General features: G+C 37.9%; 1 protein-coding gene and 1 pseudogene across 4 annotated transcripts in view; one reads left to right on the plus strand and one right to left on the minus strand.

Moving 5' to 3' along the window:
* The window catches only part of LOC114622357, a 40,125-nt pseudogene extending 22,616 nt beyond the window's left edge, over positions 1-17,509 (plus strand).
* Positions 1-23,880, minus strand: part of Hdac9 (histone deacetylase 9) — an 818,562-nt gene that overhangs the window by 721,407 nt on the left and 73,275 nt on the right. For all 4 annotated transcript variants that reach the window (XM_028768866.1, XM_028768862.1, XM_028768865.1 and 1 more), the window contains one exon: positions 21,774-21,890. Coding sequence is in view for 3 of the 4 variants with exons in the window: in XM_028768862.1 (XP_028624695.1) it covers positions 21,774-21,795 (22 nt within the window). In the remaining variant the exon portion in view is untranslated. Of the gene's footprint in view, positions 1-21,773; positions 21,891-23,880 lie in introns of those variants that run through there.

Consider the following 23,880-nt stretch of genomic DNA (forward strand, 5'->3'; position numbering starts at 1 on the left):
CCACCTCCTGTGGTTCATACACACATGTAGCACCACCTCCTGTGGTTCATACATACATGTAGCACCACCTCCTGTGGTTCTCACATCTAATCAAGTCTCTCTGTTCTATACACTCTCAGAGAAATGGAGACAAAGAGAAATATGTATAGGTTAGGCAAGTAAATCAGAATTTATTACAAGGAATTGACATATATGGCACAGTCTCATAGTAAAAAGGCTGCTGGACAACTACTGTCTTTGATTTCAAAAGTCTTCAGGTAGGAGAAGGCTTTCCTACACAGTGATATTTAGCTTTTCCTTCTATTCAGATACTCAGTTAACTGGTTGGGGCATGCTCACATTACAGATAAGTAATATCTTTTATTTCAATTTACTGATTTAAACAGTAATATCATCCAAAAACATCTGACAAGGTATCTGAACATCCCATGGGCCAGCCAGCACAGTATACTTTTACTTTTTAAAAGTTTTTTTATCCTTTCTCCTATTTTTATTTCTATCTTGTCCACTGAGGTCCTAAAATCTCTAACTTGTTCTGAGAAAAAGATTTAAAGAAGACAACTGCAATCAGTTAAAATGCAGAGTGATGGAAGGCGGTTCCAATGGACACATCTATAAAACATTCTTGCACCTAAAGCCCAGAAAACAATGTGGAAAAGGGGTCAACAAGATCGGAAGAGCCAAAGATCAGGAGTTTGCTATGATACCATGTCTCCTAGTAACATCAGATTCTGTATCCATAAATTATTACCAACATTACTGCCTAAGCGTAAGCTGAACAAGGATGCCACCGACAGAGATGTCAAAATGGGTGGAGAAGAAAGCCCACAAGGTCTCAACCCTACATAAAGAACTACAGACACCTAGGGAATGCTGCGAGTCGGAGAAACAGTCTTCTCCAGAGAACACACCAATTGGCTATCCAATAACAAATGATCAGCCCTGAGAACATATATACAAGTAACGTTATATAGACTGAGCAGGTAATATTTAGAAACATATATTTATATACATGATGCATGTAACAACAACTAATGAGAAAAAACGGCTATGAAATTGAAAGCAAGCAAGAAAGTTATGTGGGAGAATTTGGAGGGAGGGAGGGAATGGAGAAACGTAATTATATTCTTATGTCAATAATAATTGCAAATAAAAGAAAACAAAGATACAATACAAAATAAGATATAAACCAGGAATTATGCTCACTCTGTCTCTCTTCTTTACCTCAAGTATTCATGGTATACTATAGCATATTTTTATTCAACAATGTTGTTTTAACCATACAACTTATAGTCTGATAGTTAATTCACTGGTATATTGCTCAAACAAGTCCAATTTTTTGTTTTGTTTAACTTATATTGTTCAAAACAGTACAGTCCTAGGTTGTCTTCTGACCTGTCCCTACGATGTTGTCCTAATTCAATATTTACATCATAACTGGCTTATATTGTATGTATCTTTTTTACCCATAAATACCCATATGCCACACTTTCTTCTCTATAAAACTGAGCACTCTGTTTATCTTTGATTCAACCAGCCAAAGTTTGTCTCAACTGTCACAGCCTCTGGAAGTCTCTACTCTGTTTTCAAATTTTTAATTTTCTAAACCTTACAGTCACAAAAATCTACTATTACTCTACATATACCAATCTGCTGCCTTGTTCTGATTCTTTCATTTGAAATTCCTTCTTTCCTTGGCCCTGATATTTCTGCAGAGATTCTAAATGAATATCTCAGTTTACATAGCTCAAAATCTCTATCTACGGTCTGTCAAACATTATGTAAGTCATTGAATATGAAAGGGACAGCATCTTCAGAAATACTCAATATGATGTAAGAGATATTTAAATATTTAAAAGATTATTGAGAATGCTATTAAATAATATGCCATAAGATCTAAGATAAAGAATGTAAGATAAAGAATGTAACATGGGAAGAAACTAAATTACTCTAGAATACTAGGCCAGGAGATACATTTAGTAGAATATGTATGTAGATTAAGATAGACAAAGAATAGAGATAAGGAAAAACACTCCAGGCATGTTTAAGGCATTATAAAGTATTTACACAAGATAGCAAATATACCAAGAGCTAAAATTCAGAGCCCAAGTACAAAGTGAACGAAGAGTTAACCCCAGAGAGGAATCATGGAGTAGTAGACACAGGACTCCAGAAACAAAATCAATCGCCTGCTAGGCTGTGACTGTCAACTCTCCAGCTGGAGTGGGGTTGAGAAGTCAGCCTGCTGTAACAAGCAGCTCAGGCAGGTCCATGGGTGTGAGAGGTGCAGCCTCACGAAGTGCAGGTGAGATTTGGCCTATCGCTTATTTACACTCATAAGGAACAAGAAAAACATTTCAGAAGTCATTTACTGACAAATCTGTACTCAGCTGACAACAAAAAAAAAAACAACCTGAAAAGAGATGAGGTTGTTTATTGTCTTTATTTGACCTTTCCCTGTGAACGTTGTCCTAACTCAGAATTTACTTTAAAACTGGCTGACAGTTTACATAAGTTCTTTACCCAGGAACACCTGCTCTCTAGTCACTGCACTCTCCCCTCTGTAAAGCACTTTTTGCCTGTCATTCAACATTAATATCCATAAGTTTTACTCAAGAAATATTCACATTTTTCATCACAGGAAGCCATTCGAGATCATAAGGATGACAGGCAATAGGAGGTGTGTATGATCCTCTATAAAACTTAGTACACCTGAAAAATACAATCAGCTTTTGAAGATCTGGTGAGTCTCAATTTCAAGACTTATTTCACCCATAAACTCTGAGGTAAGATTCTATATAGCTTAGATTTTGAGCTTCCATAAGAGAAGTCAGATACTCTCAAATGTCTAGTGTCCAAAATTTTTCAGCATTTACAAAAGACTCATTTAGAATTTCTCTGTCAAGTGGAGGATAAGTTTTCGATGCCATGCACTCTTTCATAGGATCCACTTAAATAAACTATGACAAGGTTTATTTAACATAAGTAATATAATAAAACAAACTTCAAAATAATTAATTACTTAAAGTAAACTGCTAACCAGCAACTCTTCCAATGCCAGGAATGCCACCAAAATAAATTTTAAAGCAACATCTTTTTGTCTCCTATTACCTTAGTGGATGGTTTCCTGGAATTGTCTATTTAAATAGAAAATTAATTTCCATGCACAGCTGGAAATACCACAATGGCAAGCAGTGAAAAAGCCAAACACTCGTAGATTAGATAAAAAAGAGAACTACAAAAACTAAAAGAAAAAACAGAACTTGCTCATGCAATGGTCTTTGAGAATGTCAGCTTACCTGTTTATTTAATGCAGGAATGCATATATTTTAATTTTTTTTATGTTTTTGATATAACATATTCTGATTATATTTTGTTTCTATTCCTCCCAGATCCTCCCCAACTTTCCAACCCACACATCTTTTAAAGTAACAGTGATGACATCATCGTTGTAACCCCTATCCAGAGGGTTATACAATTGAAGAAAACATTCTAAGATTGTGGATAGGGAGAAGATAGTAGTCTACTAGCAGGAATGGAGGGGCCCTCCATCTGCACTCACATTCACAGCTAGAGCTTAGCCATATATTCCATGAAATCTACTCACTTTTGCTTTTGGTTTGGGATGACTGGATGGGTAATTCTAGGGGTATATAACGATTACATAACAATACGATTATGTGTTATATTGCCAAAGTATTTCCTTAAAAAGGGTTAGTGCTGTAAAACTTGACAACTAAAATTCCAACTTCCAAAATGTATTTTAAAAAGTTAGAAATAAATAACAAAATCCAATAACCTCAAAGAAAAAATGAACAAAGACAACAAACAGAGATCCAAAATATGGGCAGGAAACCCAACAAAGAAACAGGAAATATCCAAAATCGTAATTGAGAATGTGCCAAGTAACCTCAGAGGATACACTCACAAAGTCTCACTGACATGCCTGCCCAAATCTAAGCTGAACAAGGCAACACCACTGAACACATCAAACTGGACAGGGAAAAGCCCATGAGACCTCAACCTTACACATGGAACTATAGGCAACTGAGGAAAGGTGAGAGTGGGAGAAGGGGTCTTCCTCAGGGAAGAGCACATCAACTGGTCATCCAGTGCCAAATAGCCTGCACTGAATATATACATGAATATTTATATGATGAATATGATCATATATGTATATAGAAAGAATTAATGAAAAATAGACCACACATTTGAAGCAGAAGGAAGTGATATATGGGAGGGTTTGGAGAGATGAAAGGGGAGGGAAAAATGTTATCATTATAACCTCAAAAGGAAAAAAGCTATTAAAAAATAAGTAAAAACGACTACAAAACAATCCATTTTAATGTCTAAATGCAAAAGACTAAAAAGACTGACAATTAAAAATTTTAAAGGACCGTCTCCAGCTCCTCTGACACATCAGGCTGCTTGTACATCTGAATCCTTGACTTGGGAACTAATGGACATCCTTCTCTGTATGGACAGCTATGAAGAAGCAACCTCATGGTGGCATCTGGGAACTGTATGCTGCTGCTGTTGCTACCTCTGAGAGTGAATTGCAGAGACAGTACTCAGGTAACATGCAAACTAAAAGCACAGTAATAAACTGTGCAAACCTTTTTAAAAGCAAAAAGGAGAAGCAGAAACCAGATCAGGGCCTTCAGACACGTTGACATGATGAGCATACAGGTAGCACCAGAAGGAGACCTCTTGGTCCTGTTCCCTTGGTCCTCAGGTTGTAAGAGCTGGAGGATCATCAGTTCACACTGCAGAGCTGATGGTATGTGAACAGCAACAAGGCCAGGGGGAGGGGGACGGGGAAGGGGGAGGAAAGGGGAGTTGAATCAAAGCCAATGTATTAGAAAAGCAGTGAAATTTTCAGGTGATTAGTGCAGGGCTTCCTAAAGAATCAAAGATTGTGTTTAAGATATTAGGAACATATCTAGATGAAGAACAACTGAGTTCTAAGGTACATATAGCATTATAAAGCACAGACCCACATCTCTTTTGAGGAATAAACCTTAATGAATCTCTTAGTTTATGCCACAACCAGAAGAGACAGACAGAATTCAATTTAATTAGCTGAATCATCCAATCTCAGAAAAGAGATTAAACAACTGGCAAACTATCTGTCAGAAAGCAGGAGCTCACTAAATGCTTCTTGAGTTGAATGGATATGAGTCATGAGTGGTACTGAAATTTACCTGTTCATAAAAGTTATCAGATCACTGTTCCAACGTCTACCTGACTGCATGCAAAAACAGTGCTGGATGGCCTGTCCACCGCTGGTGTAAGAGCACAGCTCCTTGATTTTGCCTTCCCTTCTCCTTAAGTACACACTCTCCGGCTTTCTTGTCAATGGGGTATAAAAAATTATTTTCCTTGGCCGTATGTACCTGATAAATTTTATAATAAAAGTGTGTTCAACACACCTTGCTATAAGAAAATTAAGTATCTAGTGAAGGAATTCCATTCAAAGTGCATTTGTGTCTTTCTTAGTGATAACCAACAGCAAAGCAGAAGGGTATTTATTAAACACCAGCAGCACATGTTGTAAGTCCAGATATTTTTTTTTCAAATGAGTTGCAGTTCTCCCTTTAAAAACCTTGCTCCCTAAAATAAAAGGAAGAACAAAAATAGCTTTCAAAATAGCCAGTTGAGGTGCTGCATACTTGATATCATGAGAAGTTAGAAGTCAGAGGTTACAGGCTAGTGGTCAGATTTGAGGGGCTGGGAATAAGATTCAATAGTTAAGAGAGCTGACTGTTCTTCAGCGGGAATCAGGTTCGATTCCAACATCCACACAGCAGCTCACTACCATCTGTAACTCCAGTTCCAGAAAATATGACAATCTCTTCTGGCATCCACAGGCACTGCATATACATGGTGCTCAGACATACATGGTGCACAGGCAAAAGACTCATACATATGGAATATAAACAAAAGAATGGGTAAACAAAAGCACTGCATTGTCTCACTTACTAATCTGACTCTCCTACCTTCTGAAGATGCACCCATCTCATCTTCAGGGCTGCATGGCTGAGATGAGCTGGTTGTCCAGTCCAACAATTATTTCTGATCCCAACTGCTGTCTTTAGTGATCCACCATATCCCAGCATTCACTTCTTCCCATCACAGCTTCAAAACCACCCACTGTGTGCTTCACCTACACACGTACTGCAGTCCTACCACAGGACACTTCTGCACGTGTGCCCGACAACAGTGTCTAGAAACCTTAAACTTCCTTCTAGTTTCAAACTTTACTTGAGAAAAAAGAAAATCCCTGTGCACTTACGGCATCCAAATACTTCAATTCACAAAGATCAAAGAGATATAAATTTCAAAACTTCAGATCCATTGTAACCCCATAGTCAAAACACTGCATATTTTATAACCTTGGCAAGACACATATTTTATTTTTAATTTTTGAACAATTAATTCTAGAGGAAAAGCAAGCCCCATTGCCTTCCTCTTCAGTCACTAGCTGACTGAGCCCCAGGTCTTTATCACTTCCTGATGCAAGGAATGACATGGAAAAAAGGAGGATATTCAGAGAGGGTTCTGTGGAGTGGTTTGAAGTCATTCTTTCAGGAATCTAACAACAATGTAGACACAGCTAAATGATGCTAGGTGGGTGACCGATCTCATCAGAAAATACCACGTTTTTATTACATAATCCCCTCCAGTGTTTACTAGCTCTGCAATGATGCCTTGATAGGCACACTTACCTTGCCAAGTGACTTTCTTTCACCCACACAAGTCATAAATGACAGCCTATGATTTAGCTCCTTCCCTGTTGCATATCCAGACTCACAGTGAAAACTCTACTGCACTATCTTCCATAGGTGCCTTCTGAGTTTTGCTTTCTTCCGTTTCATCTGTATTGAAGCGTTTGGTTGTTTGGTTTTCTTTCTTTTTTGCCTTTTTAGTTGTGCCTATTTGTAAAAATCACAGCAGAGTTTTGTGCATGGGAAGAGAGAGCTACAAATGGAGGCTGGCGATGAAAATAAGAACAGAAGCCTGACTAATCTTTGCACATCCTAAATCCAGTGGTGACTTAGTGAGCCCTATGCAGCAAGTAGCACACTGAATATTGGGGACCGAGATGAAATGCCACTCTTCATCTGAGGTGCTGATAATAAGTTTAGAAAAGAAACTCAACACATGAAGGAGCTGCCAGCTAGCTTGATAAGTACAACTTAAAAACATTTCCACTCCATATTTTCACTCCATTTCACTGGAAAATATGCACCAGTGTGAAAGAGAAGAAAGCGTTTAATAATGTCTGAAATCAAAATGATAAATATCCTCAGTGCTTTACAATGGTAAGTCTGTCCAAATCAGAAAACAGGTAACAAAGATGGCACTGTGAGAAGACCAAGCTGGCAGGAACTAGAAATGCCTCGTCATAGCACCTCCATACAAAAGCAGAGGAAAATCAATCAATGTAGGCATGTCTGAAGGAAAACCAAGCCCAGGAAATGCATTTGCAGATGAGCCTGGATTCAAGTTGACAAAATCTAAGTATCGCTCCATTCATGGAGCTCTTGAGAGGCACATGTTTTAGACTACGCTCTGTCCCGCTTAGAAAAAGAATGGACAGTCTGGAGCCATTGCTCTCACCATGAGATACCATAGGACTACAATGGTTAGAAACATTTTATAACACTTGCAGAATTTAATGTTTAAAATACTATATTAATGTGAAAATACAAGTATCATTTTGATAAAGTAAATCAGTCTGGGATGGTGATAAGAGTATTATTCTACCTTCAGCTGTGACAGGGGCAGCATTATCCATGAAGATCAAGGCTGTAACAAAAGCTTCAAAGCATGCATCTACTCTTACACTGTTCATACAAAGCATTCCATCAGTACATTGTGGATGGACAGGTGGGTGGATGTATATGTAGATAAAGGGAGGAAGAAATTAACATTCACATTAATTGCTCACATTCAGAATATGTAGTTCAAAACTTCAGTTTAGGGTTTAAAATTACTCCCACAATTTCTTATTAAATAACAACCTATACAAGACATGGTTCCAATCATAATTTGTATAACAGTCAAAGAATTAAAGTATCTGGTTTTAGAAACAAAATCATTATATATTACTATTTCAATTTTAATCGTCTTCACTTTCATTTGATAAAAATACTATTTTAAAGACGATTTAAGAGAAACAGAAACTCCCAAAGAGAAAAACATATATACACATGTAATAGGAAACAGTAATTTTACCAACTAAGTATAAATTAGGAAAGATAAAAGAAAATGAGAAAAAACAATGACCTTTGTATTATGTGCAGTTACTTGAAAGATAAAGTATAAAAATTTCACAGAAAAAAATGCTTCTACCTCATCTTGATTTTTCTTTTGTCATAATTCTTTTTTTTGTTGTTTCAAGTCATTAATGTCTTTTATCTCACTACATTGGGGCCCTTTTTGTAAGCCAGCTTACAAAAAAGTCAGCCAATATACACATATTCATATACATATCACTTAAATATATGTGCATATGTAATTATACATAAACACATGCCTTATCCGTCTATATGGATACATATCATTTCAAAGTCAAACAATTCATATGCTGCCCAACTTATAGTTCAACCCCAGTGTGTGAAACGATGTACTACTATTTCAATTGTAATAGTTTGCACTATCATTTCAGTGAGTATCTATGGTGTTCACAGAAAGAAGGAAGTAAATTTAGAGTTTATCACAATCATGTTACTATGCCCACATAAAAAAAAATTCCCTTTCTCACACAAATGAGAGACAACTACTTTCCTGAAGCATACTTAATGTATCTTTAAGTATGGCCACTTGTTGACAGTAATTGAGGAATGGCGAGAAGCAGGGCTCAGTAGAGCTAATTGTCACGTCAAGTAGCTCTGTGCGGTATCATCCACACGTGGGACATAGAATGGCCACAATGTGCTAGTGATCAGAGGATTTGGGGGGATCACCAAGCTTCACACATCCTGCAAAATGCTGATGATTCAGGCTCTGTAGCTTCAGGTGAGACACATGAACCTGGGGACTAAGAAGTTTGAGAAGTACTGATTGTATGTGGGAAAGAATATATTACAGAGAAATCTGGAAATGTGATTGGCCCAATTCCCTGACCACCAAATAATGTATCATCAGTACTGGTAATTACAGTAGATCCCAAGTTGCTTCCAACAATTTGGGAGAAAGAACAATACTGAAGAAGCATCATGACACGTAACACTAGACAGAGGAGACAAAAACTACTCACGAGCCACTGAGGAGAGGGAGAGAATTTGATGTCATCGTTTTTTGCACAGTGGCTAAAAAAAAAAATATCTATGTTGTTTACAGAAAGAAGAAAGCAAAAATTCCTTGCATTTTCTACTATACCTGTTAATGAGACAAAGTCATCTTGCTAGGGAACAGAAGTCTGGATTATCCATAAAACTTTGTAAAAAAAAATATTTGTGCTTAATAGATTACAGCATTTGTTTTATCCATTTCTTTTTTTTTAATGACTGATTTTCATTTTGTGTGAATTTGTGTTTTTTCCTGCCTGGGTGTCTGTGTGAGGATGTGGGATCTCCTGAAGCTGGAGTTACAGACAGTTGTGAGCTGTCATATGGGTGCTGGAAATTGAACCCAGGTCCTCTAGAAGAATAGCCAGTACTCTTAACTGCTGAGCCATTTCTCTGGCCCCTCTTTCATTCATCTCTTAATCAGAACCTTGAGATAATGACGTCAAGTTACTCTAGTACCATTTCCAGTTTAAAGATGAGAGAAACCCAGATTCAGAAAGGTGAAATGAGCTTTAAGGGCATGAATGGCAAAGCCATCAAGATCCTCGGAGCAAATTTGCCGAACTTCCAAGGGCACCACTCCTCAACCGACTTTATCCACATGAACGTTTCCCTCTCTTGCCTCCACTCCAAGTCCCCCTCCCCGTAAAAAAAATAAATAAATAAAAAAGGATATAAATAATAACGTGTGTAGCTTGGGAAAATCACAAGAATAATGCTGTTTCCTCGAAGCCTGATTATTACCACAGTGGCCTTTTCGTCACCAGTCAGGTGGCAGTAGCCAGTGCTCCAGGCCTCCCGCTCTTTGTTAGCAACTGCACAAGTATTTGGCCCAAAAGGAACAAGGCATTCCACACAAAGGGAACACATATCACTTGTAGCAGGGACAGTGCATCCCTATGGAGAAAGCACACACCAAGAGTCACTGAATCTTTAATTTACTGCAAGTGTCACACTTGTTCTACTGACTCTGAATTATTCATCTGTAAATTAATGTACACTTCTAATTGAGAGCTTGGAGCACGCGGGATGTCGGGGAACTTAGCCATGGTTAAAATTCAATAACAAGAAAATGAATGAGTTTAGAAATATAGAAACGTTTTTAAGACATAAATTATGTGCGCTCACATATCCTTGCACCAACGCCCATCTGAGGTTAATTGGCCCCCTTCTGAAACAGAAATTAAAAGTGAGGTTTTTGTAACTAACCAGACAAAGCTACCTCCATCTCCATCATCCCCATCATCCCCATCATCCCCATCATCTCCATCTCCATCATCTCCATCTCCGCCAGAAGGATTCCGCTTATTTACTCTATGCTGTTCCACTCTGTTTCTTGGCAATGACTCTAACAGTGGTCTTCAGAGCTGGTGGCACTCATAATAAACATGAGGATTAGCTAGAGCTTCCTTTGCCTCTGCAAGTCACGTAGTATCAGGATCATGGAGATGGAAGAAGACCTACTTCAGATTTTGTTTTCCCCGCTATTTCTCCAACTGGTTCTCTTACACAGTTCAAACTGAAAAACCTTCTCCAGTGACATTCAAATGAATTATAGGCTTTTCCCATGGCTGACTGATGTCCATATTCTCACCATAAAATGACTTGCTCCCAAAGCCCTCTATTGCAAGGCAGTTTGATGTTCCCTGATTTTCATCAGACACTGTTCTAAGATTCCCACTTGATAATTTTCCTAATAAAACCAGGTTGGGCAGAATATGAAAGAACATATCATGGAGAATAACTCACTGCAGTATTGGAATAAAGAGATTAGGCAGAGTATGTGCAAGACTCAAAGTGGAACCAGCACTGCAGTACCTTTTAAGAATGTAGGAATGGGACTAACTTCATAATAGGTAGAATTATAAAATTCAAAGAGAAAAAATGATTATGAAGAAACTACCATGAGAAATACAGTATTATACAATTTAATATTTTTGACACATCATGGAGCTATTATAAAGCCTTCTTATTTTGTCTTTTTTTAATTTCAGGACTGAGGACTGAACCCAGGGCCTTGCACAACAACAAAGAATACAACTTTTATATCTGTAAGGCGATCATTTTAATTTGTCTAGTAATTTGTTTTTCTGAGCAGAGGAGCAAACCCTGAACTTTCTAGGCAAACTCTCTACCACTGAGCTAAGTCCCCAGCCCCTTGCTGGTTAATGCAATATGACCTTTAATGCTTACTCGTTACCAGAGAGATAGAACAACATGAGTTCTGAGGCTTGCTCAGAGTATAGAGTGGGAAAGCCCACTCAATGGTCAAGACACCTCCTGCTTTATGCTGTCCTTCCCATATCTATGCTCACAAACTGTTTCAAAATGGCAGGCATAGTGGCCCGTTCTGCAAAGCCTCCTATGCTCACATCACCTCTCCACAAGCAGCCCTCATTTGTTGTTGGCTGCTTATGTAAGCCAGAAAAAAATAAAAAATGTAAGCTGAGAAAGACCCGAGGATTTGCAATAGAATCAGACTCATAAAACCAAGCAACAGAAGTTGAGAAAACTGTTTACATTTGTCTCGTTCAAGCTGCTGTAATCACTAAATATGTATAATCTTAATCACAGGTAGAAAAATTCAAAATTGAGAAATTGGTTTGTTGTTTATTTAAAAATTTAAGAATATCTTTTCAATGGGTCATGCATTCTTTGGCAAGAGGCCATGGATTTGGAAAGAATTAAAGACTAGTTAGCCTCTCCTTCAACGTCATTCACCCTGCCCACTTGATTATCTTGAATTTGTCAGTTTCCTTCCTTACCTTCTGCTGTTGTCTGTCTTCCATTCAGTCACATACCCTGACTATCCTTCATAAACCTTTTGAATAAATCACCCGTTTATATTCTCCTTACTGAAGCCTATTCCTAATGCTTGTTGGATGGAAACCTAGCATACAAATGAATGCAGTAGTCATAGTTCCAATGTTTTTAAATCCATCAAACCATCAGGTGTTAAATAAAATATATTTCAACCTCCTACAGTAGAAAAAAATATAGCTTCATTAATTACAAAGCAGGCCAGATTTGAATTTAGAATTCTCAAATTCTAACGGTTCCAGACCAACAAGCTGTGTCAAGAGAAAACTTGTGTCCAAATGTGGGACCCTAATCCCCACTATCAGCCTCAACTCACCACCATCCCCAAATGCCAGACCTGTGCAGATGTTCTTCCCATTATCCTACCCTAATAGATGTCTATTAAAACCTTATATATCCATTAAGGGCATGTCAAATGCTTCCTTCTCCAAATTCCCTTTGAGCCATGTATGAGCTCATTTTCCTAAGAGCATCCAATTGGTTTACTTCTATGTGTGTCAATGGACTTACAGCAGACTGTCTTACATTTGCATCAGGACCCATGTGCTGATCAGTTAAGGGTACGAGTTTTCTCTGTTCAGTGTTAACAGTACAAAATACTCTCCTGAGGGACTTTTTAAAAGACCTGCACTCTGCATATGTGCATGAGGAACGGGTTGATGCTGAAGCTGATTAGAGGCAGTGCTAATAAGATCTGTTACGATTAAAAATGCTCTGGGGCAAGGTCTGTGTTTCATGTTTGGACTTCATAGATTCCTTTAATGGAATGGAAACAGCACTGATACAAGTTTCTTCCCGACAGTGACACACTTTTACAAATAGCTTGCAGTGTACTGCAGAGGCTGGACACACTCTGCGATTACTGGAATGATGTAGAAGCCCTGAACACAGAGGTGGCTTGTGCTCTAGGATCATAGAAAAGGAAATTACAAAGAACAATTCTTAGAGCTTCAGTTGCTCTCTTTTGCCTTTCCCTCAGCATTTACTCTGTGTGGCAACTGGACTAGGGGCACAGTGACTTTACAAAAGGCAGCACAGTGAACAGACTACACTGAAAACCTGGTACCATGTCTGGCACATACCAGAAGGCATGAAATAAATCTTCAGTGAATGGATGAATGAATAAACAGAACAGCAATGTGTGAACAGAACTGAAAGGTAGCATAACTTTGAAAATTATTTCTGGTCTGAGGTTTATGAATAATAACCCTCATTCCCACCCAGAGATATCTTCAACTTATTGCTCTAACCTATGTGTACTGCCTAAAACAAACAAACAAACAACACAAAAATGGAAATAAAAAAAAAACTTCACATAGGCGATTGATTATCTTAAAAGGAAAAAGGCATTCTTGTAAGGCAGAGGCAGAGCTGACATGCCGAGGAGAAGGCTGAAGTACCACAGACAGAAACTGAGGACCACGGCAGCCACCAGTAGAAGAGAAATGGGCACTCACCCAGGAAGAGTACAATCCATCTGAAACTTTCATTTCCACCCAGTGAAACTCTTCATGAGACAAAAATGTCTCTAATTTTAGTCAAAATTAAGTAGTAATTTGGCACAGTAGCCCCAGGAAATGAATAAAAGTAGAAACTGGTCTTCAAACAGTTAAAGTAACTCATTAATACATAGAGTCAGTTGGAACAAGGCTGGGTTCTCTGAGGGGCTGCCCAGCCCCTCTGCTGTCCCTACTCTTTTGCAATGCTGCCTACAACATGCTTAGGATCAGAAGTTTTTAGATATAAATATAAAACTCAGATACAATCTCATCTAGACCAAAAGATGGGAACAATGCTACAGACATATCTGATTTATCAAAAAAAAATGAAAGACAAAGTTTCTAGTATATGGTCCAGAAAGTTACTAAGGACGAAGATCTTCATTAAGCCACATGTAATCAACATACAACAGCACTGTGGATAAAGGCTGCTCATGGAGAATACAGAAAGCAGAAAAGTTCAACGAAAAGGTAAAACAAAGATACTGAACTATGAGACAGAGTGAACATAGAGGGAAATTTAGTGAGAAACACAGAGATACAGAGATGAGAGGTGTTTCCAGAGCTTGCAGTTACGCCCTTAGCCTTATATGAACAATCTCAAATAATCTCATAGTCTTTTCATTAATAGTTAAATTGATAAGAGAGAAAAATGTATGCAAAGCAAAGAATGTAGGTTCTTTTAGACCCAATGAATATGAGCACTCTTTCCCTTAGGGGCAGAGAGGAGAAGATTGTATGGGATCTAAGTGTTGCTGAAACAGAAGAAGTCAGATCCTTTCCTCCTTACTGCTGCAGAGCACACAATCACAACAGGACGTAGGCATTTCCTTAATGACCTTGCAGATAGAACAAGTAAAATAAACAATCTAGCCTTAACATGTCACTGCTCCCCGAAGACGTCAGTTTTCCCTTGCAGTTTAAGAATTAGTCACTCATTTAGATTGGGCCAAGTCCCTGAGGATTCAAGGAGTTTGTGATCAACTAATGGGTTGTGGCATTATTATGAGCAGATACTGCTCCACGGGGGCTGGGACATTGCATCATTCAGGGCTCTGCATGACAAACAAAGTCTACCCAAGAGGTTGCCCACAGTTCTGAGAGACATGCCCTGCTCTTGATCCTTATCTTTAGATACTTGCCACCATCTCCAGAAAAATAGAGTTGTAGGGTAGACAGGACAGGAACCAAATTCTACGAGCTGTATCTAGTTGATATGTAAGAGGTCGCTTTCTGCATCAAATGATATAGTACAAAACTGAGCCAAGAAGTAAAAAGTATGTTTGAATAAAGATGCACAGGAAGTGGAAGATCCTATTAGTCTCTGTGGAAGACTGAAATTATTTATGTTCATCATTTTATACAAGGAAATCTACAATTTCACGTAAGCTGAATCGGTATGTTTTAAACTCTTTTGCTATTTACTCATTGTTTTTAGAAGGCTGCTCACATAAAGAAGTGAATGCCTCGTAAGTACCTGGACCTGAGTCTGATCCCGAGACATCCAGGAGAAAATTAAAAGCCAGGCATGGTAGCATACGTTTGTAATCTCGTACTGGGGTGACAAAGCAAAGAGAACCCTGCTGCTCACTGGACAAACATCCACCTAGCCTAAAGGGCAAGGTCATGACCTATGAGAGACTCAAGTATCTCAAAAAGAGAAAGAAAGTTAGACAGTACCTGAGGAGTGGCACCTGAGGTTGTCCTCTGGCACCCATAAACATATGTGTTCACATACACACACACACACACACACACACAGAGAGAGAGAGAGAGAGAGAGAGAGAGAGAGAGAGAGAGAGAGAGAGCTCTCACACACACACACAGTGTTACTAATAAACAAAAACTGCATTAATTTTTACAGTTTGAATTATTAGGTCAACAAAGCCATGGAAAATGAATGGTTATAATTTGCACGGGCAGAATGACAACCATCAAATCCATAGCACTTCCTCACCAAGTGGGAATTCAATCCATTGTCAACACACAAAGAAAATACAGAAAGAACTAAAGGAATGAAGTAAAGGAGGCATAAATTTTAATTGTGAATGAAGGCTGGGGCCAGACACAGTGGTGCAAGCCTACAAATTTGGCATTCTGGAGACAGGGGCAGAAGGATCCATTGTAAGTTCAAGGCCATCCAGGTCTACACAGCAAGTTCCAGGAGCACCAGGCTATGATTGCCTGACTCCCAGAAAACAAGACAAAATAAATTTCATGGTAAACCAGCACATGTGTTTTACTTCTAATAGAAAACGTTGTGCTTCCCCAGAGTTCACTACCTTATGAATAGTTTATTAACAGAGATCTTAGTTTTCTAATAATAAATTAAGACACGGTAAATCAGAAACAGAAAAGACTGCTGTGCACTGAGTCACACACACAAATCAAAACAACATAAATTTGAGTACACACAGGAATATAGAAAGAAAGGCATTTGAGGGTTATTAGAAAGTTTGATATAACTGAGTTCATAGAAAAATCAGTGTAAATCATCTACCACTGTATATTTAGCCTGGATTGGTTGTTTGTTTGTTTTTTACTTTTAATTGACTTTTTGTAAATTTCACATCACACATCCCAGTCCCACTCACCTCCCCATCCATTCACAACCACCCTCAGCACTTGCAACCTCAAACCCAAAATAAAATAAAATATTTAAAAATTCTTATAGTGGAAGCTGTCGTGTGTCACAGTGTTGCATACTATACCACTTTGTCAACACATCATAAACATCCAAGACTTATTCCCTTCTTACAAGGGTACAGCTACATTACTTTGTTTCTGAGCCTCCTTTGTAGTTAGATATGCCAGGGGAATAAATTATACCCAATGATATGTGAACAGAAGCACAGAACCTGTTACCACAAATAACTTACTTCTTCCATATATCTTCCATCATTTAAACAGAAGAGTGCCCAGTGTCTTGAAACCAAACCCTGAAGAAGCTCGAAGAACCAGATCTGCACAAGGCCTTGTACAGCAACTAGAAAGAACAGCCATGACTCTGGAAAGTGTTTCTAGACTCCGTGTGACAAAGACACAACCTTGCTCCCTGTTTGAGCCACACTGTAAGGTTTGTCTATAGTGTTACAACAGCAAACGCAATGAGCAGTTCCTAAACTGTGAGCTACCCACATATGTGAACTGTGAAAACCAAAACTGAGAACAAATAAATTGTCCAGATACATTTACACTGAAGTATAGAGAAAGGCATGTGTCTCATTGGACATTCTGGGGAAAGTCTTGCCTTGCTGAACAGTCTAGAGAAAGAAAAGTCGTGTCCCACTACTAAGGCACTATCATTTGAGAATTGGAAAATGAATAAAATGTCATCTCTATGTTTCAAAATTAAATTTTCAATTCAGAATTCTGACTTAGAAGTAGCAAAATAATAAATCACTTATCTGTTAAATTGACGAAAAATAGTCTAAAATAAGTAATAAATTTATAGCAATGCTTCCCATGAATACTGTAACCTGTGATAAAAATCCTGTCACAAAAAAAAAACCTTCGATGGACCAATCTATTTTACTATCTTGGAATACTTTTGAATTTGATTTGAAATAGATAACTGGCTAAGGGCCTGAAGATATTTTAGTTACTTGGTGCTTCATGTAATAGGAACTGACCCGCATCTTACTACAAAGCCAAGTTTTAGTGTGTATCTAGGGAAGCCATAACCTACTTCATTTGTGCTATGATTCTATTTCATAAGCTTTCAGTTTTATGGTAGCATACTGGTTAAAAAAAAATGAAGAAAAACACTCACTTGAACATTCCGTTATTTGTTTGCAGCTTTGTCCTGGTTTTAGCTTCCTGCTTAATGACCAAACGGCACCACGGTGGGTGACGCGCTGGAGCGAAAGTGGTGAATCATTAAAGAGTTCGTAAATTTTAAAAACAGGGGCAGGCCTTCTGGGTCCCATATGCTTCTAGAAAACTCACTGTTGTGCTGTATTAATTGAACCGTGAAGCCTTTATTAGTTCCCTTTAAAGATGCTTGCGGCAAAGCTTTTATTAATGCTTGCCCTCGAATTGTTTATGCTACTTAGCATTTCCATAACAATTTATATTTCAAAGAACTTTTTGATCATTAGTTAAATCTATTCTACATTTCTATAAGGGAATACAGCTGTTTAGCAAAATAGAGACAAGAAGGGAAATTCCTGCACTAATTTATTTTTTTGCCCAAGATTTGCCAATGAATAAATGCATAGCATATGAGAAGATGACAGAATACAACATTCACAAGAATGCTGTGACGCTTTTGCTTGAATAAATAAACCTGTTCTGTTATTGCTGTAAGTATTCTCCCAGTGATGAGGAAGGGGGAACAGGTTATCGTCATACAACAAATTCTATCAGCTGATACAGTAGAGAAGGCTATAGCCACAGTACTTCAAAAAGCTACTGAGACGCCCCAAAGGGCACAGCTCTTCAGAATTCTCAAGATGCCAGATACATTGGCTCTGCGCTTGGAAAATTCTCATAAATACATTTTCTAGAAAAATTATAGCATTAAAATTATATTTGTCAAAATTAAAGATCACTCCAAGATCATTTTAGGGTTGATGTACCGAATTATTTTATTTTTAAAACAATTCTGGCTCAAAACATGTTTTCTAAGTTTTGGGAGGTTGTACGAAAAATCTCTTCTGTGTTAATACAGGTTTAAACTTCTCTTGAAGCAAAATCAAAGAGACTCTGTAAGCATCTCTTTGGCCCATCTCTTACCTCAGAAAACTGGGATGTCCTAGAAAGCAAATAAGACCCATAAGCCCCTGGAATTTTCCTCACAAAATATATCTCCTCTAGGCTTCAGTGGACTAGCTATTATTTCATGTGGTTACCATAATGTTAGCTAACAAAAGAAACTTACCTTTTTTTTTTCCTTTGCCATGCTGCCAGATGAGAATCATTAGGGCTTTTAGGCAAATTAAGAGTATTTTGCACTTGGTAATATCTTGCATCTCACTCCCAGCCCTCTGGAGTTATACGGTAAAGCTCATTGGCAGAGAAGAGTCTGGGAATCTACATTTTGAACAGAGATCTATGTGATTTCTTATCTGGGGTGAATACAATGTTAACTGAGCCCTGAAGTTTTTCCCTTTGAAACTTGGCAATCCATATAAAAGATATGGAATCTAGCCTGCTGTCCAGAAGAAATGGGTTTCTAGTCTTACATTACAATACACATGGCATTGAGTGGGCCAAAACTTTAACTGTTTCTGTCTCTGACTCAAAGGGCTTTGTCCATAGGTAGAATGCGTGTTTTAGCAAGCTGTATCCGTGCTGGATAACATACTACCTGACAAAAGGTGCATAATCAATAAGTTTTGAATGGATAGACAACTACTTTAGCTGCAGCAATCAGCTGGCAACCATGGGGAGAGAGACTTCCCTCCTTAGTCCCGAGCACACAAAAGAATCCCCAAAATTCTAACTTTCAACATTATTGGGGTAGCAAGATTAAAATAAAAACCAACAAATGCTATATACAAAAATCAGTACTTATTGTTTGACTGAATACATGATCAAGAAAGTAATCATTTTCTTTGATATCAAACCGGATTTGAATATGGATAGAAAAATGTTTCTGAGTGTATTATCTATACAGGGGAAAATAAGAATTCACAGTACTATAGGACCAGTATTCAAGGCAAATATAAATAATCTGAAAACTCTTTTTTACAGAAATTTTGGAAGCACTGGAGTGAATCTATTTCTCTGTCTTGTACACAAGCCTGAGAGCTGTTTATGGAAGAAAAATAAATAGATGGTGATTGCATAAGGCCAATTCAATTCTCTGTTCAGAGCTTTAAGGAAAGCATCTTCTGATTGAAATGATCATCTCACTAGTGATGTGTATCTCAACAGGACACCAGCTAGAACAATATTAGAGCATTGTGACAACTGTACCAAAAGCATTTTCCTTTCTTTTGTATTCCAGGTCTCTGATTAGAGTGAACTATTTGCAATAAACAGAAATGACACCTATAGGAGTCAATGCTGATGACATTTTCGAATTTCATTTGTAAATACTTCTTAGTTAATTGCGACTTTTGTACAATGTCAAGCACATCTGCATATATGATAAATAAAGAATATACAAGAAAATATTAGTGGCCCTAAGATCAAATGAGCTTTCCTCATGGCTTCTTATTTATTGACTACTTTTTCACTTCTTCTAATTGAACAATTACCATAATAGGCAAGAACTTTTGCATTAAAATAGAGCAGTCTCAGAGGATATTTTTATATTATAAAAATCAGTATTATAAAATGAACATTCTGTGAGGCAGGTTATGTTTACTCTAATTGCCAAATATTACTATGAGAAAAAAATATATTTCACTATGGTGACTCTAAATTAAGTACCTTTTTAACTATGCAATTTTGAAATATTAAATTTAAATTAAAATAAATACCCACATATTTAAATGCTACATAGATAATAAAGATATTATTTTGTCTCAATAGAAAGGTTAATAATCCTGTCCTATCACTGTAGTAAACATCACAACTCACAAAATACAGGGTCTTTGGGGTTAAAGAGAGAGAAGAAAAAGAAAAAAAAACTGAGATCTGCAATTCCAAATCTTGTTTTACACACAGCAATAGCATCCTTACCAAAGGAACCTTGTAAAAATCACCATCTGTTAGCCCCCTCTCAAATGGTTAGGGTTACTATGAAGAGACACCATGACCATGGCAACTCTTACAAAGAAAAGCATCTAATTGAGCTGGCTCACAGGTTCAGAGGTTTAGTCCGTTACTGTCATGGCAAGAAGCAAGGCAGCTTGCAGACAGACATGCTGTTAGAGAAGGAGCTGAGTTCTGCATCTTGATCCACAGGCAGCAGAAGTGAACTGTGATCCAGTAGGAATGTTCTGAGCTTCTAAGGTCTTAAAGCCCACCAATCCCTAGTGATGAACTTCTTCCAACAAAGCCTCATCTAATCCAACAAGGTCACACCACCAAATAATGTCACTCCCTATGGACCTATGGGGGCCATTTTTATTGAAACAACCACAAATAGATGAACTAAAAAAAAAAAAGGTCTTCATATAAGTCTTATTCAAACAAACTCTACGATAGATGTCATTGCGTGCTGAACTTTGAGTGCTGAGACATCAGGCTATCCAAGGTTCCAGGTCTAGGTAACCCTTCACCTGTCCATCTAGATGACCCAACCCCAATTATAAACCGCAGTCATGATCAAAACTCTGGACTATCTTCACATCCTTTACAATCAAGTTAGACTTTCCTATAATTTTCCATCAACAGCCTAATGGAGGCAGGCATGGAGAATGGCTGAGAAGACTGTGGGAATCAAGAGCAGTTGCTCTAGGTGCAGCACTCCAGAGGGTAAAAGCTTTGGCAAATGGTTTGCTTTTATGAGCTCCAAATATCATATTACATTGTCTTTGACCTAGAGAATGAGGTAACTCGAATGTATCACTGTGTCACAGAAATATACTGAGATAAATACTCCTATAATGACTAAAGCAGAAAATGCTTTTACAGTCTATTTGTGACTAACATGTGGTAGTTGACCCTACTCCGTCTTCCCAAATCTTGGATCATATTTGCTCTAAAAGCAACGCCCTGTTCCTGGAGGCATGGGTGTTGGCTGATCACAGCGGTACTAAACCACACATCACTCTGGTCTCATAGGAAGCAGGTGCTGAGATTATTATTAAATACGTATATAGGAAACAGGAGGGGCAGCAAAGAAGGGTGGGGAGGAAAAATATCCTTCCTGTGTGTCAAAGAGATGGAGGTGGAGTCAGTACATAAACTGACTCCCAAGTCTGACAGCACAATTTAAAAACAAATAGAAAGACAACGGGTATGAATTAAACTCTTGCATCATATTTTTTATAACTGCACATAATTTAATCTCAACATTCGCTTAGAAACAGATGAATCAGCGCCCAGTGCTCAGACAACAATGCAAATGAAATTACTCAGAAAGTAAACTAGGTTAATAGACAATTAACTATAGAATGTAAAATTCAAAATATATTATTCTATTGTTTAATCTTCATGAAAAAATGGTTCCTTGACTATTTCAATTGCCTGGTTTCAAGCAACACAAAGCATAATCATCCAAATAAAGTACGCTACCAGTTCTCAAAGTAACAGGACTGACCTGGCTGCACTGGAGAACTCATTGTGGGGATCAGAAGGGCTGATGGTTGAGGATGTAGAGTCACAGCCTGCTCTCAGCTGACAATGGTTGTTCAAGTGGCGATGGCAGAGAAGAAACCTAGAATATGAGAAAATCATACTGTGTAATATGCAGATTATGTCAGTCACACTGAAAACCAGAGAGCTGACTTCTAGGATTCAGCTCAGTTACAACTTGACTTGGGCCTTTGAGAGTCATGCCAACTTCTTACTTCTCTCACTCTTTAGCAATAGACAAGCAATATAAACTGGGGTTAACAGGTCAGTGCTGTAGTGTGTGCCTAGTATATATGTGGCCCCCGGTTTGATCCCCAGCACTGAAAAGGGGACAAAAGCTAATGTCTATCTTGCTTGCAGCATAGGGATACTGAGAACATGAACCAATAAGAATAAAAGGAACCAGTGAGTGAAAATGGACTTCACGTGTTACATCATGTGGATGTCAATCCACCCTTTCACAGCTATCTCCATTCCTACAGAAACTGAAAATTGGTTTTTGGAGTTATGGATATAAATATCTCACTACATAGCATTTTAGCTATTATTGTCAAATATTTACTTGTAGAAAAAGAACCAGTTGGCGGAGGAAAAAATTAATGGCCTAAAAAAGCAACAAAGAAGTCATGAGCCATAGGACTGACCAGAAAATCCCCATTACATTTTCCACTTCTTGAAATCTTTCGCAATCTTGTTCCTGTTAAAAGCAGTAAGAGACACTCTTTCTAGGAGTGCCACTAACTGGATGGACTGATTCCGCAAAGGGAATTTAAGGGGCTTTCTGCTTCGCGTCTGAATGCACTCCCACGTCCGGGCACTTAGAGAAAAAGCCATTCCAAGGACATTTTCCTAACTGTTTACTGGAAAGTCAAAATTCAAAAAAAAAAAAAGAAACTTTTAAACTGCACTTAGTAAGCATCTAACTAAAATAGATCTGACCTACAGTATATTATACAGAGGGTACTGGAGCTCTGAGAATCCTGTCTCTCTATCTCAAGAAAACACACATATTTATTGAGACTCATTTCCCATCAGTATTTTGAAAGTGTTATTGCTATTTTTGCAAGAAAGTATAAAGCTGGATATAAATACATACTTCTTTGAAGAAACATATAACAGCACCAAGAACACCGCTAATGCTGTAAAGATCTCAAGTAGAAGTATGCTAATGAGCTATTAAAGCCGCCTAGCAGAACAGCATGCCTATGTAGACAGCGTCACACTCTCTGCGGGCTTTGATAAGTACGAAGACTTAATAACACTAAAAACGGACATTTGGCAAATCCTTTTCAGAAGTTACACTGATGTGTTCATTTTACCAGCACAATCAATACATTTGTGATTCCTATATCAGTAAGAAAGAAACATCCCTCCGTGTGTGTTCCCAGGCTGGCCCTTTAGGCCCTGCATCAGTAAAAGCTGGATGCCACAGTATGGAGGAATTTGAGGGCGGGGAGGTGGGAGTGGGTGGGTGGGTGGGTGGAGGCACACCTTCATAGAAGCAGGAGGAGTAAGGATGGCATAGGGGGGTTTGGGGGTGATGGGGAAAGGGGATAACATCTGAAACGTAAATAAAGAAAATATCCAATAAAAAACATATATATAAATAAAAATAAATTTTAAAAAAGAAAGTAACATCCCTATAAAAGAATTTAAAAAATGCAGAGCAAAATCTTTTTTTATATATATAGGAAAAAATGGACATTCTGATATTGACGCCTGAATGGAAGATCTCAATGTCAAGCTTCCTATAGTCAAACCACCTTCCTAGATCTTCAGAGACGCTGCACTTAGATAGTGTATCGTTGTATTTGAGTTATTACAAGAGCTAAACTAATAAATAATTTTTATGTCTCAGCCTTTACTCACCACCACCACCACCTCCCATCACTACAGTTTGCAGATGAAAAACATCAAGATGATTTCTGCTTCGTAATTCAATACAAGTAAATAAGACAGTAAATCGTACTAGGATTTAACTTTATAGACTACTTTAAATGAGCAAATGTAGCCTGAAACGTCTCATAAATGCTATGAATACATTTCTGAATACCAGTGACAGCCTGGGTTGG

The sequence above is a fragment of the Grammomys surdaster genome, unplaced genomic scaffold, assembly GCF_004785775.1.
Source record: "Grammomys surdaster isolate TR1022 unplaced genomic scaffold, NIH_TR_1.0 188, whole genome shotgun sequence".
Taxonomy (NCBI): Eukaryota; Metazoa; Chordata; class Mammalia; order Rodentia; family Muridae; genus Grammomys; species Grammomys surdaster.